Source organism: Hyla sarda, chromosome 6 (assembly GCF_029499605.1).
Source record: "Hyla sarda isolate aHylSar1 chromosome 6, aHylSar1.hap1, whole genome shotgun sequence".
Classification (NCBI taxonomy): Eukaryota; Metazoa; Chordata; class Amphibia; order Anura; family Hylidae; genus Hyla; species Hyla sarda.
In genome coordinates this window covers 29,912,023-29,925,494 of record NC_079194.1, presented here as the reverse complement: position 1 = coordinate 29,925,494, position 13,472 = coordinate 29,912,023, and the positions used below count along the sequence as shown (strand labels likewise).

The 13,472-nt window shown below is 39.8% G+C and overlaps 2 protein-coding genes across 8 annotated transcripts in view; one reads left to right on the top strand and one right to left on the bottom strand.

Annotated features, from left to right (window-relative positions):
* The window catches only part of LOC130275439 (pancreatic alpha-amylase-like), an 88,852-nt gene that overhangs the window by 42,092 nt on the left and 33,288 nt on the right, over positions 1 to 13,472 (bottom strand). The window contains exon 1 of one of the 7 annotated variants that reach the window (XM_056523420.1): positions 8,041 to 8,089. The exons of the other annotated variants lie outside the window; for them this stretch is intronic. The gene's annotated coding sequence lies outside the window, so the exon portion shown is untranslated. Of the gene's footprint in view, positions 1 to 8,040; positions 8,090 to 13,472 lie in introns of those variants that run through there. 7 annotated transcript variants of the gene reach the window in all.
* LOC130275440 (pancreatic alpha-amylase-like) overlaps positions 6,633 to 13,472 on the top strand; it is a 40,201-nt gene continuing 33,361 nt past the window's right edge. Inside the window, exons 1-2 of the mRNA XM_056523422.1 lie at positions 6,633 to 6,800; positions 10,193 to 10,339. Of these exons, the coding sequence (XP_056379397.1) occupies positions 6,633 to 6,800; positions 10,193 to 10,339 (315 nt within the window). The remainder of the gene's footprint in view (positions 6,801 to 10,192; positions 10,340 to 13,472) is intronic.

Sequence of the window (13,472 nt, the reverse complement as noted above, 5' to 3'; positions counted from 1 at the left end):
TCCACCCCTCACATTATATATACAGTATCTCCTAAAAGAGCCTCCACCCCTCACATTATATATACAGTATCTCCCATAAGTGAGTCCACCCTTCACATTATATATACAGTATATCCCATAAGTGACTCCATCCCTCACATTATATACAGTATCTCCCATAAGAGAGTCCACCCCTCACATTATATATACAGTATCTCCCATAAGTGAGTCCACCCCTCACATTATATATACAGTATATCCCATAAGTGAGTCCACCCCTCACATTATATATACAGTATCTCCCATAAGTGAGTCCACCCCTCACATTATATACAGTATATCCCATAAGTGACTCCATCCCTCACATTATATACAGTATATCCCATAAGAGAGTCCACCCCTCACATTATATATACAGTATCTCCCATAAGTGAGTCCACCCCTCACATTATATATACAGTATCTCCCATAAGTGAGTCCACCCCTCACATTATATATACAGTATATCCCATAAGGGAGTCCACCCCTCACATTATATATACAGTATCTCCCATAAGTGACTCCATCCCTCACATTAAATACAGTATATCCCATAAGGGAGTCCACCCCTCACATTATATATACAGTATCTCCCATAAGTGAGTCCACCCCTCACATTATATATACAGTATCTCCCATAAGAGAGTCCACCCCTCACATTATATATACAGTATCTCCCATAAGTGAGTCCATCCCTCACATTATATACAGTATCTCCCATAAGTGAGTCCACCCCTCACATTATATATACAGTATCTCCCATAAGTGAGTCCACCCCTCACATTATATATACAGTATATCCCATAAGTGACTCCACCCCTCACATTATATATACAGTATCTCCCATAAGTGAGTCCACCCCTCACATTATATATACAGTATATCCCATAAGTGACTCCACCCCTCACATTATATATACAGTATATCCCATAAGTGACTCCACCCCTCACATTATATATACAGTATATCCCATAAGTGACTCCATCCCTCACATTATATACAGTATATCCCATAAGTGAGTCCACCCCTCACATTATATATACAGTATCTCCCATAAGTGAGTCCGCCCCTCACATTATATACAGTATCTCCCATAAGTGAGTCCGCCCCTCACATTATATACAGTATATCCCATAAGTGAGTCCACCCCCCACATTATATATACAGTATCTCCTAAAAGTGCCTCCACCCCTCACATTATATATACAGTATATCCCATAAGTGAGTCCCCCCCTCACATTATATACAGTATCTCCCATAAGTGACTCCCCCCTCACATTATATATACAGTATCTCCCATAAGTGAGTCCACCCCTCACATTATATATACAGTATATCCCATAAGTGACTCCACTCCTCACATTATATATACAGTATATCCCATAAGTGAGTCCACCCCTCACATTATATATATAGTGTCTCCCATAAGTGAGTCCACCCCTCACATTATATATACAGTATATCCCATAAGTGAGTCCACCCCTCACATTATATACAGTATATTCCATAAGTGACTCCACCCCTCACATTATATACAGTATATCCCATAAGTGTGTCCACCCCTCACATTATATATACAGTATATCCCATAAGTGACTCCATCCCTCACATTATATATAGTATCTCCCATACGTGAGTCCACCCCTCACATTATATATACAGTATATTCCATAAGTGACTCCACCCCTCACATTATATATACAGTATATCCCATAAGTGACTCCACCCCTCACATTATATATACAGTATATCCCATAAGTGACTCCATCCCTCACATTATATATAGTATCTCCCATAAGTGAGTCCACCCCTCACATTATATATACAGTATATTCCATAAGTGACTCCACCCCTCACATTATATATACAGTATATCCCATAAGTGACTCCACCCCTCACATTATATATACAGTATATCCCATAAGTGACTCTACCCCTCACATTATATATACAGTATCTCCCATAAGTGAGTCCACCCCTCACTTTATATACAGTATATCCCATAAGTGACTCCACCCCTCACATTATATACAGTATCTCCCATAAGTGACTCCACCCCTCACATTATATATATATAGTATCTCCCATAAGTGAGTCCACCCCTCACATTATATATACAGTATATCCCATAAGTGACTCTACCCCTCACATTATATATACAGTATCTCCCATAAGTGAGTCCACTCCTCACATTATATATACAGTATCTCCCATAAGCGAGTCCACCCCTCACATTATATATACAGTATATCCCATAAGTGAGTCCACCCCTCACATTATATCTACAGTATATCCCATAAGTGACTCCACCCCTCACATTATATATAGTATCTCCCATAAGTGAGTCCACCCCTCACATTATATATACAGTATATCCCATAAGTGAGTCCACCCCTCACATTATATATACAGTATATCCCATAAGTGAGTCCACCCCTCACATTATATATACAGTATATCCCATAAGTGACTCCACCCCTCACATTATATATAGTATCTCCCATAAGTGAGCCCACCCCTCACATTATATATACAGTATCTCCCATAAGTGAGTCCACCCCTCACATTATATACAGTATCTCCCATAATTGACTCCACCCCTCACATTATATATACAGTATATCCCATAAGTGAGTCCACCCCTCACATTATATATAGTATCTCCCATAAGTGAGTCCACCCCTCACATTATATATACAGTATCTCCCATAAGAGAGTCCACCCCTCACATTATATATACAGTATCTCCCATAAGTGAGTCCACTCCTCACATTATATATACAGTATCTCCCATAAGTGAGTCCACCCCTCACATTATACAGTGGGGATCAAAAGTTTGGGCACCCCAGGTAAAAATTTGTATTAATGTGCATGAAGAAGCCAAGGAAAGATGGAAAAATCTCCAAAAGGCATCAAATTACAGATTAGACATTCTTATAATATGTCAACAAAAGTTAGATTTTATTTCCATCATTTACACTTTCAAAATAACTGAAAACCAAAAAATTGGGTCTGCAAAAGTTAGGGCACCCTGCAGAATTTATAGCATGCACTGCGCCCTTTGCAAAGCTGAGACCTGCCAGTGTCATGGATTGTTCTCAATCATCATCTGGGAAGACCAGGTGATGTCAATCTCAAAGGTTTTACATGCCCAGACTCATCTGACCTTGCCCCAACAATCAGCACCATGGGTTCTTCTAAGCAGTTGTCTAGAAATCTGAAACTGAAAATAATTGACGCTCACAAAGCTGGAGAAGGCTATAAGAAGATAGCAAAATGTTTTCAGATGTCAATATCCTCTGTTCGGAATGTAATTACGAAATGGCAGTCATCAGGAACAGTGGAAGTTAAAGCAAGATCTGGAAGACCAAGAAAATATCAGACAGAACAGCTCGCAGGATTGTGAGAAAAACAATTCAAAACCCACGTTAGACTGCACAATCCCTCCAGAAAGATCTGGCAGACACTGGAGTTGTGGTACACTATTCCACTATAAAGAGATACTTGTACAAATATGGTCTTCATGGAAGAGTCATCAGAAGAAAACCTCTTCTACGTTCTCAGTAATCAGCATTTAAACTTTGCAAATGAACATATAGACAAGCCTGATGCATTTTGGAAACAAGTTCTGTGGACCGATGAGGTTAAAATTGAACTTTTTGGCCGGAATGAGAAAATGCTTCTGAATACTACAGCGGAAATTCTTTTCTTTTTGAAACACAGTGCTCTCTCCTGACATTTCTGTCTATTTTAGATACTGTCCAGAGCAGCATGTGTTTGCTATGGGGATTTCCTTTTACTCTGGACAGTTCCTAAAATGGACAGATATGTCAGCAGAGAGCACTGTGCTCGTGATGTCAGCAGAGAGCTCTTTGTTTCAAACAGAAAATAATTTCCATTGTACTATTCAGCAGCTAATAAGTACAGGAAGGATTAAGATTTTTTAATAGAAGTCATTTACAAATCTGTTTAACTTTCTGGCACCAGTTGATTTAAAAAAAAAAAAAGTTTTTCACCGGAGTACCCCTTTAAAGAGAGGATGGCTTCTACAAATGGATAATGATCCTGAACACACCTCGAAATCTATGGGGATTACATCAAGAGGCGTAAACTGAAGGTTTTTCCATGGCCTTCACAATCTCCTGACCTCAACATAATTGAAAATCTATGGATAGACCTTAAAAGAGCAGTGCGTGACAGACAGCCCAGAAATCTCAAAGAACTGGAAGACTTTTGTAAGGAAGAATGGGCAAAGATATTTCAAACAAGAATTGAAAGACTCTTGGCTGGCTACAAAAAGCGTTTACAAGCTGTGATACTTGCCAAAGGGGACAATACAAGATATTAACTCTTCAGGGTGCCCAAACTTTTGCAGATGCCATTTTTTTGTTTTCTGTTATTTTGAAAGTGTAAATGATGGAAATAAAATCTAACTTTTGTTGACATATTATAAGAATGTCTAATCTGTAATTTAATGCCTCTTGGAGATATTTCCATCTTTCCTTTGCTGAGATATATATATATATATATATATATATATATATATATATACGGTATATATATATATATATATATATATATATATATATACGGTATATATATATATATATATATATATATATATATATATATATACCGTATATATATACCGTATATATATATATATATATATATATATATATATATATATATAAATTAAAATGTATGAATGCCAAGAAATAGGTGCCAAGAGAAATGCCCAGTGCAGCAATATATGCCAGAAAGAAACAAGATAGGCATATATATATTCTGGCACACCCAAATAGTTTTAATTACAAAAAATGCTAATTTTATTCACACATAAGACTACACAGACAGATAAAAAGACTTACAAAGAAGTATTAATACTTGGTGAAGGAAAAATAGAAACTACAACACCCTCCTTATGCAGGCAGCTATACATTTATAAATTACAATAAATAAGGTAGTAATGACCTCCTTCACACTGTTACATAAAACCCCAAATAATACCTTCCAATACCTTCCGTAGTGCAAAAATAAGCTATATAATACTGAGTACAAAACTCAATATAAATTAATATGCCACAATCTAAAAAATATGTCCTTTAATAAAGGAATTATTAATGAATCTTCGACAATAAATCCAACTAAGAATTTGTGACGGTCAGAAAATGAATATATATATACACATATATCTATATCTATCTATCTATCTATCTATATATATATATATATATATATATATGTTCAAGTTATGATGAGCAAATATAAAAAAAAGACAATACTACACCGACCAATAGCACCCGCTAATAAAAAAAAAGAGGTTGGGAGGAGGGAAAAGGACATGAGGCTGCTGGGGAAAATGAACCCCACAGCTCTATTATGGCAGCTTTATCTGGAGGGTAGGGATCCCTCACTGACACTGCACTTTTTCAAGTACTCACCGATACCAATTACCAATAATTTTATTAATGTGACGTTTCAGCAGAGTTGGCTTTAGACTTTATGAAGCCTCAGGCGAAAGTCAAATATGAGGTCCTCATAATTAAGATATGCCCCTAGTAGTTAGGAAGGGAATCCAACCCATTAGGTAGATGTCCCCCAGTGGGTAGGTATGTAGGTTGGGAATCCTACCTTATTAGATAGAAGCCCGCAGAAGGTAGGTAGGGAATTCCTCCTTATAGATAGAATCCCCTGGTAGGTAGATACATTCCCCCAATTAGGTAGAAGCCCCCAGTAAGTAGGTAGCTTCTACCTAGCAGTGGGGAATTATCTACGTACCTAGGGCTACGATCTACCAAGGGAGGTTTCCCTACCTACTGGGTTCTTCTTTCAAATAGGGTGTAATCCTATTTGATAGAATCCCCCAGTAGGTAGGAAAGCCTCTCCTAGTAGGTTGATGCCCCTGGTAGGTAGATAATTCCCCCTATTAGGTAGAAGCCACCAGTAAGTAGATAGGGAATCCACTCTAGTTGATTGAAGTCCCCAGTAGGAAGGGAAACCTCCCCTAGTAGGTCAAAGACCCCCCATAAGTAGATCATTCCCCCTATTAGGTAGAAACCACCAGTAGGTAGATAGGGAATCCCCTCTAGTTAGTTAATGCCCCCAGTAGGTAGGTAGCAAACCCCACCAATTAGGTAGAAGCCTTATCTGTCATTTCATTGCACAGCAGGTTCTTCACCACCCTGGATAACTGAGCAGTCGATATAAAGGCCTCAGCGCAGGAGTGTAGGGAAGGTGAGAGGGTTTTTATTTTTTATTTTTTTTATAAAGGGGACCTAATAAGGGAATCTACATATCTTTGCATGAGTCGATACTCATACCAGTATAGGTATAAGGACATCCCTATTTATACCCAAATTATAATAAGTTCCTGGGTGCTGCACATTAAAAAATGAAAATCAAGTACTGTGTATTACTATTTGTGTGGATAAGTTACTATTACTATACTAAAGCTTTCTACTTCTTCACTCCACACAATCGTAACACGGGAGTGTAGGTGGAGAAGCAGATTGGCATCAGATACTCATCAGCCGCCTCTTACATCACAGTCATTGTCTACTGAGGATATAAAGAGGGAGAGGACAAGATACTGGGACAGAAGACTCTTCAAAATGACACTGCTGATCCTGCTGACGCTGTTCGGAGTCTGCACCGGACAATTCAAACCCAACGTGGCTAATGGAAGAACGTCTATTGTCCACTTGTTTGAATGGCGCTGGGAGGACATTGCGGAAGAATGTGAACGCTTTTTGGGTCCAAATGGGTTTGGAGGTGTCCAGGTAACTCTATGCATGTACTATAGGTCTATCTATCTATCCCATATCTATCTATCTAGCAACAGGAGAATACAGCAGCACACTGCTAGCACAAAGATATAGATAAAACATGAGTATATAGATAAAACATGAGTATATAGATAGAACATGAAAAGCTATACAGCTGTAATGCAATAAATGAAAATATGAAACTATGAAATTATGAGGTACTTAGCTTGCAAATTTGGCGGCCAAATAGCGTGGACCGTCCCATAATTTCATAGTTTCAAATTTTCATTTATTGCACTACAGCTGTATAGCTTTTCATGTTCTATCTATATACTCATGTTTTATCTATATACTCATGTTTTATCTATATCTTTGTGCTAGCAGTGTGCTGCTGTATTCTCCTGTTGCTGTATATTTAGCCCAGCAGCCTGCACCTGCAAGCCAGGTTTTTACAATAGTTTGGAATCAATAGTGCTGGCCAACTTATTCTTTGGTTGTATCTATCTATCTATCTATCTATCTATCTATTTATCTCATATCTATATATCTATCTATCTCATATCTATCTATCTCCTATCTATTTATATGTCTCATGTATATATATATATATATATATATATATCCCATATCTATCTACCTATCTATCTCATATATATATATATATATATATATATATATATATATATATATATATATAATATATATCTATCTACCATCTATCTATCATATATATATATATATATATATATATATATCCTGTATCTACCTATGTATCTATCTATCTATCTGTCTATTATCTATCTATCTATCTATCTATCTATCTATCTATCTATCTATCCTATTCTGTCATCTTTCCAAAGAGAAATACTATACATCAGCTCTCTGGATTGTACACATCAGGTAGGTGCCAGCTAACTAACCTTTAATCTCGCATCACTTGTAGCCGATATTACATAAATGTTACAGTATTCTAAAATGAGGGCAATATTTCACTTCCACGGTGGGACTTTAAAGGTTAAGTATTATTCTATCTTTATAAGTATTAAAAGATTTTTATTATGCCATTAAGCTGGTTGTAGCGTGCTGACATGCTATCCATGTATATTAGGCTGAACCTGTCATGCCGGTTTTCAGCTCGAGTGGTAATTCATGGTTTTTTTATCATACAAGTCATTTATCATGTTACTGTCATTTTCCTTGTATTGTTGTATTCGTTATAAAGAGCAGCAATACCATCATGAAGATACAACATTACCTGAGGCTATAGCTACGGAGGGAGGGTGTGTGAGACCTTCAGTGAAGGGAAAAAAGTATTTGATCCCCTGCTGATTTTGTGCATTTGTCAAGAAACGATCAGTTTATAAGTTTAATGATTTACAGTATATGAACAGTGAGAGACAGAATAATAACAAAAAAACAGAAAAACATATTTCAAATACAATTTGAATTGTTATTCATTTTACTTAGTGAAATAAGTATTTGATCCCCTATCAATCAGTAAGATTTCTGGCTCCCAGGTGTCTTTTATACAGAAAATGAACTGAGATTAGGAGCACTTAGGAGCTGAGTGCTCCTAATCTCAGCTCATTTTCTCCATAAAAGACATCTGTCCACAGAAGCAATCAATCAAGACCAAAGAGCTGTCCAAGGATGTCAGGGACAAGATTGTAGACCTACACAAGGCTGGAACGGGTTACAAGACCATCGCCAAGCAGCTTGGTGAAAAGTTTACAACAGTTGGTGCCATTATTTACAAATGGAAGAAAACCAAAATTACTGTCAATCTCCCTCAGTCGGGGGCTAAATGCAAGATTTCAACCGACCATTAAAATTACAGACCGATCATTTCTTTGTTAGTTGACAATTTTTTTTTTTTTCCTTCACTGTACTTTAAAGGTGACGGCCTAGAGCAAAGGTCCACAATCCAGTCCTCAAGGCCCCCACCAAGAATCCAGGAGTTTAATTTTTCCCTGTTCTATTCTAATGGAGTAACCAAACAAAACCTGTAATGTTGGTGGGCCTTGAGGACTGGGTTGGGGACCACTGACCTTGAGAATTGGAGGCCTTCAAGGCATTTGTGGAATGAGGTGTACATGGAGAGCTCAATGGGAACTTTAGTACAGACAGTACCACAATTGTGTAAAGCAAAGTACACAGAAAATTCATCGTTCTATAAAAATAGGAATGAAAATCTGTGCTGTGTCAATTTGGAGTCGGTAAGGAATATTCCACCTGGTATAGGGCAATTGGCATCAGCTTCAGAAGGGTTTTTGCCTTCCTCTGGATCAACGCAGTAGGGTTATAGATTAAACTTTATAGACCCTTTTTTTTTTTTTACCTTATGAATTACTTCATGTAACTATGTGACTGATATATGGTAGAACTCTGACGACTGGAATGAAACCCCGCCCCTCGTGACATCACAGCCGGCCCCCTCAATGCAAGTCTATGGGAGGGGGCGTGGCGGTCGTCACACCCCCTGCCATAGACTTGAATTAAGGGGGTGGGCCGTGACCTCACGCTGCTCCGTCCCCTGTATCGCCCGTCATTACACACAGAGCGAACTGCGGTGATCCCAGGGGTCCCCAGCAGCGGGACCCCGGCGATCTGACATCTTATCCCCTATCCTTTGGATAGGGGATAAGATGTCTAGGGGCAGAGTACACCTTTAAGTAGGGCCATTCCATCCAAATCCTCAGCCAAAAACATGGCCGTCTTGTTATACCCTTAGTGTGTAGATACACATGCATAAAGTCATTTTCTGGGACTTTCTTATTAATGGCTTGTTTTAAGGATAGGCATTAAAGGGGTACTCCGTTGCCCCAGCGTTCGGAACATTTTGTTCCAAACGCTTGGACCGGGTGGCAGGGGTAGTGACATCACGGCCACGCCCCTCGTGGCATCACGCCTCGCCCTCTCAATGCAAGTCTTTGGGAGGGGGCGTGGCAGTTGCCACGCCCCCTCCCATAGACTTGCATTGAGGGGGGCGTGGCGTGATGCCACAAGGGGCATTGCCGTGACATCACGACCCCCGCCACACCGGGTCCTGCACAGAGACCAGCTGCGGGACCCCTGCGATCAGACATCTTATCTCTGATCCCCACCCTTTAATATCTGATGGGTGGGGATCCGACTCCTGGCACCTGAGCTGATCAGCTGTTTAAAGGGTACACTGTGCTCGAGTAATCGTTGCGGATTCTTCACTTCCTATCAGCCCCATACAAAGGCTGCCAGGGCATGCTAGAAGTTGTTGTTATGCCACACTTGGAGGATGGCAGGACATATGCTGAGTTCTGTAGCTTTGCAACAGCTGAAGAGCGACACAGGTTGGGGGGTCACTGGTTTATTTGCTGTTACACTGAAATATGTCTCTTAAAATGATCTGTAATCTCTTTGTTCTTCTGCAGATTTCACCTCCTAATGAGAATTTGGTTGTCACCAACCCCTTCAGGCCCTGGTGGGAGCGATACCAGCCAATCAGCTATAAGATCTGCAGCCGATCTGGTGATGAACAACAGTTCAGGGACATGGTCACCAGATGTAACAATGTTCAGGTATATCATTTCTCATTTTAAGTAAAGTAGGTTATGGTTATAAAATAGTTATCATATTTAGCTATCATAAATATTTGCTGTTAAAAACACCAAATATTTAGAAAGTGCGTTAGATGACGGACCAAAGGTGCATTTGCTCCAGAAATTAGGTGTGAGTAACAGTTTTGGTCCAAAGTCATGAATCTATTGCCCAAAGGAAGAAAATGGTCTCCGCCTATTGGAGGTAGCCTCCCTGTAAGTCAATGTCTGACCCTAGAAACTAGAGATTATAGTGGTGTACCTATTTGAATATGAAGGATAACCTTATACCTATCCCTATCTTATATAAAGGATAACCTTATACCTATCCCTATCTTATATAAAGGATAACCTTATGCCTATCCCTATCTTATATAAAGGATAACCTTATGCCTATCCCTATCTTATATAAAGGATAGCCTTATGCCTATCTCTATCTTATATGAAGAATAGCCTTAGGCCTATCCCATGCGTACTTAAATAGGCACACTACTATGGACAAACTTATCCCCTATCCACAGGATAGGGGATAAGTTTGTGACACCCCCCCCCCCCCCCCCCACCTCCCCACGATCCCCCAGACAGGGCCTGGTCTCTAACCTTTGATCGCTTCAGAACACTGGCCTCAGCCTTCTAAGGCTGGGTTCACACTACGTTTTCTCCCATGCGGGAGCGCATACGGCAGGGGGGAGCTAAAACCTCGCACTCCCTTATGCCTTCGTATGCGCTCCCGTGTGTCATTCATTTCAATGAGCCGGCCGGAGTGAAACGTTCGGTCCGGTCGGCTCATTTTTGCGCCGTATGCGCTTTTACAACTGGACCTCAAACCGTGGTTGACCACAGTTTTAGGTCCGGTTGTAAAAGCGCATACGGCGCAAAAATGAGCCGACCGGACCGAACGTTTCACTCCGGCCGGCTCATTGAAATGAATGACATACGGGAGCGCATACGAAGGCATACGGGAGCGCAAGGTTTTAGCTCCCCCCTGCCGTATGCGCTCCCGTATGGGACAAAACGTAGTGTGAACCCACCCTAAGTCAGCCTCCTCATGCTGAACATATCCCAGCTATTTTACAGATTTACCTATAGCATATAGCAAATCTGTCTATAATAGCTGAGATATGATAAGCAGATATGCTATTCAGGAGCCCAGAAAAGCTAGGTGACAAATCCTCACATAGCTTTTCCATAGCTTTTTTAAATTGCATGTCTGCTTATAAAAGCTCAGCTATTATAGACAGATTTGACCAAAAGTTATAGGTAAATCTATCTGTAATAGTTGAGCTATTATAAGCACACATGCCATTCAGGAGCATGGGAAAGCTAGATGAGGAATTGTCACTTAGCCTTTCTGGGCTCCTGAATGGCATATCTGTCTATAATAGCTCAGATATGCCAAAAAATCAATGTGCAACAAAATTGAATAAAAAACATTATTTTGACACTTTTGGGGGCTTCCATTTTACGTAGTAAATTTTTTGGTAAAAATGACACCTTATCATTATTCTGTAGGTCCATACGGTTATAATGATCCCCTACTTGTATACTTTAGATTTTGTTGTACTTCTGAAAAAAATCCTAACTAGATGCAGTAAAATTTATATGTTTAAAATTGTCATTTTCTTACCCCTATAACTTTTTATTTTTATGGGGACGGGGCGGTATGAGGGCTCATTTTTTGTGCCGTGGTCTGAAGTTTTTATCATTACCACTTTTGTTTTGATCGGATTTTTTGATCACTTTTTATTAATTTTTTTATGGTTTGAAAAGTGACCAAAAATACGCTATTTTGGACTTTGGAATTTTTTTGCACGTACGCCATTGACCTTGCGGTTATTTTAATGATATAGTTTTATAGTTCGGACATTTACACATGTGCCGATACCACATATGTTTATATTTATTTTTATTTACATGTTTAATTTTTTTTTATGGGAAAAGGGGCGTGTTTTGAACTTTTGCTCAGGAAAGGGTTAATACATATTAATTCACTTTTTTTTTATACAGAGGGCTATAGCACTGCATACACAGATCCTATACACAGATCACTGCCATGGGTTACCATGGCAGCGATCAGTGTTATCGGCGGTTGACTGCTCCTGCCTAGATCTCAGGAACGGAGCAGTCATTCGGCGATCGGACACCGTGGAGGAAGGTAAGAGCCCTCCTGGTGTCCTGCTTGCTGTTCGGGACGCCGCGATTTCACTGCGGTGGTCCCGAACAGCCCGACTGAGCAGCTGGGATAGTTTTACTTTTGCTTTAGACACGGCAGTCAGCTTTGACCGCCGCTACTAAAGGGTTAATACCACACATCGCCGCGATCAGCGATGTGCAGTATTAGGCGCGGGTCCCGGCCGTTGATGGGCTCTGGGACCAACACGATATGATGCGGGGTTGCAGCGCGCTCCCGCTTCGTATCGCGGGAGCCGGCGCAGGACGTAAATATATGTCCTGTGTCGTTAAGGGGTTAAGTGCAGGGTCACACAGGGCGCATCCGCAGCTTATTTCATGTTGCGGATGGACCTGCTGCCGGCAGTGACTGCAGTGCGAGCACCCAGCTGTGCCCAGGTAGCTCTGTGTCTCCTCTTGTAGTGGTGGATTTCTACAGCAGGAAATCCGCCACTATGAGCAGACACACAGAGCTACCCGGGCACAGCTGGGTGCTCGCACTGCAACTACAGTGATGCGTCCTGTATGACCCTGCGCTTAGAAAGCAAATGAGCAATGTACGGATTTAGACCCATATCAGGGTTTTATTTTTTGTGCCACCCATTGTACTTTGTAATAACACCCCCACTGATTTAACCATAAAATGTAGAGCAAATGAAGGAAAAAAATTGGTGGGGGCTAAATAAAAAATAAAATAAAAAAGCCACTGTACAGAGTGTGTTTCTCTGTCTATACAGTGTTAATTCTGGTAAAACTGATAATTTTTATTGATTCTGTAGGTCCATATGATTGCAATGATCCCCACTTTATATAGTTTTTATTTATTTATTTTGTTACTACTACTTACTACTAAAATATCGACTTTTTGTACGAAAATAATAATGCTGAAAATCATTCTCTTCTGACCCCTATTTATTTTTATGGATTTTTTTTTTGTTTTGATAGG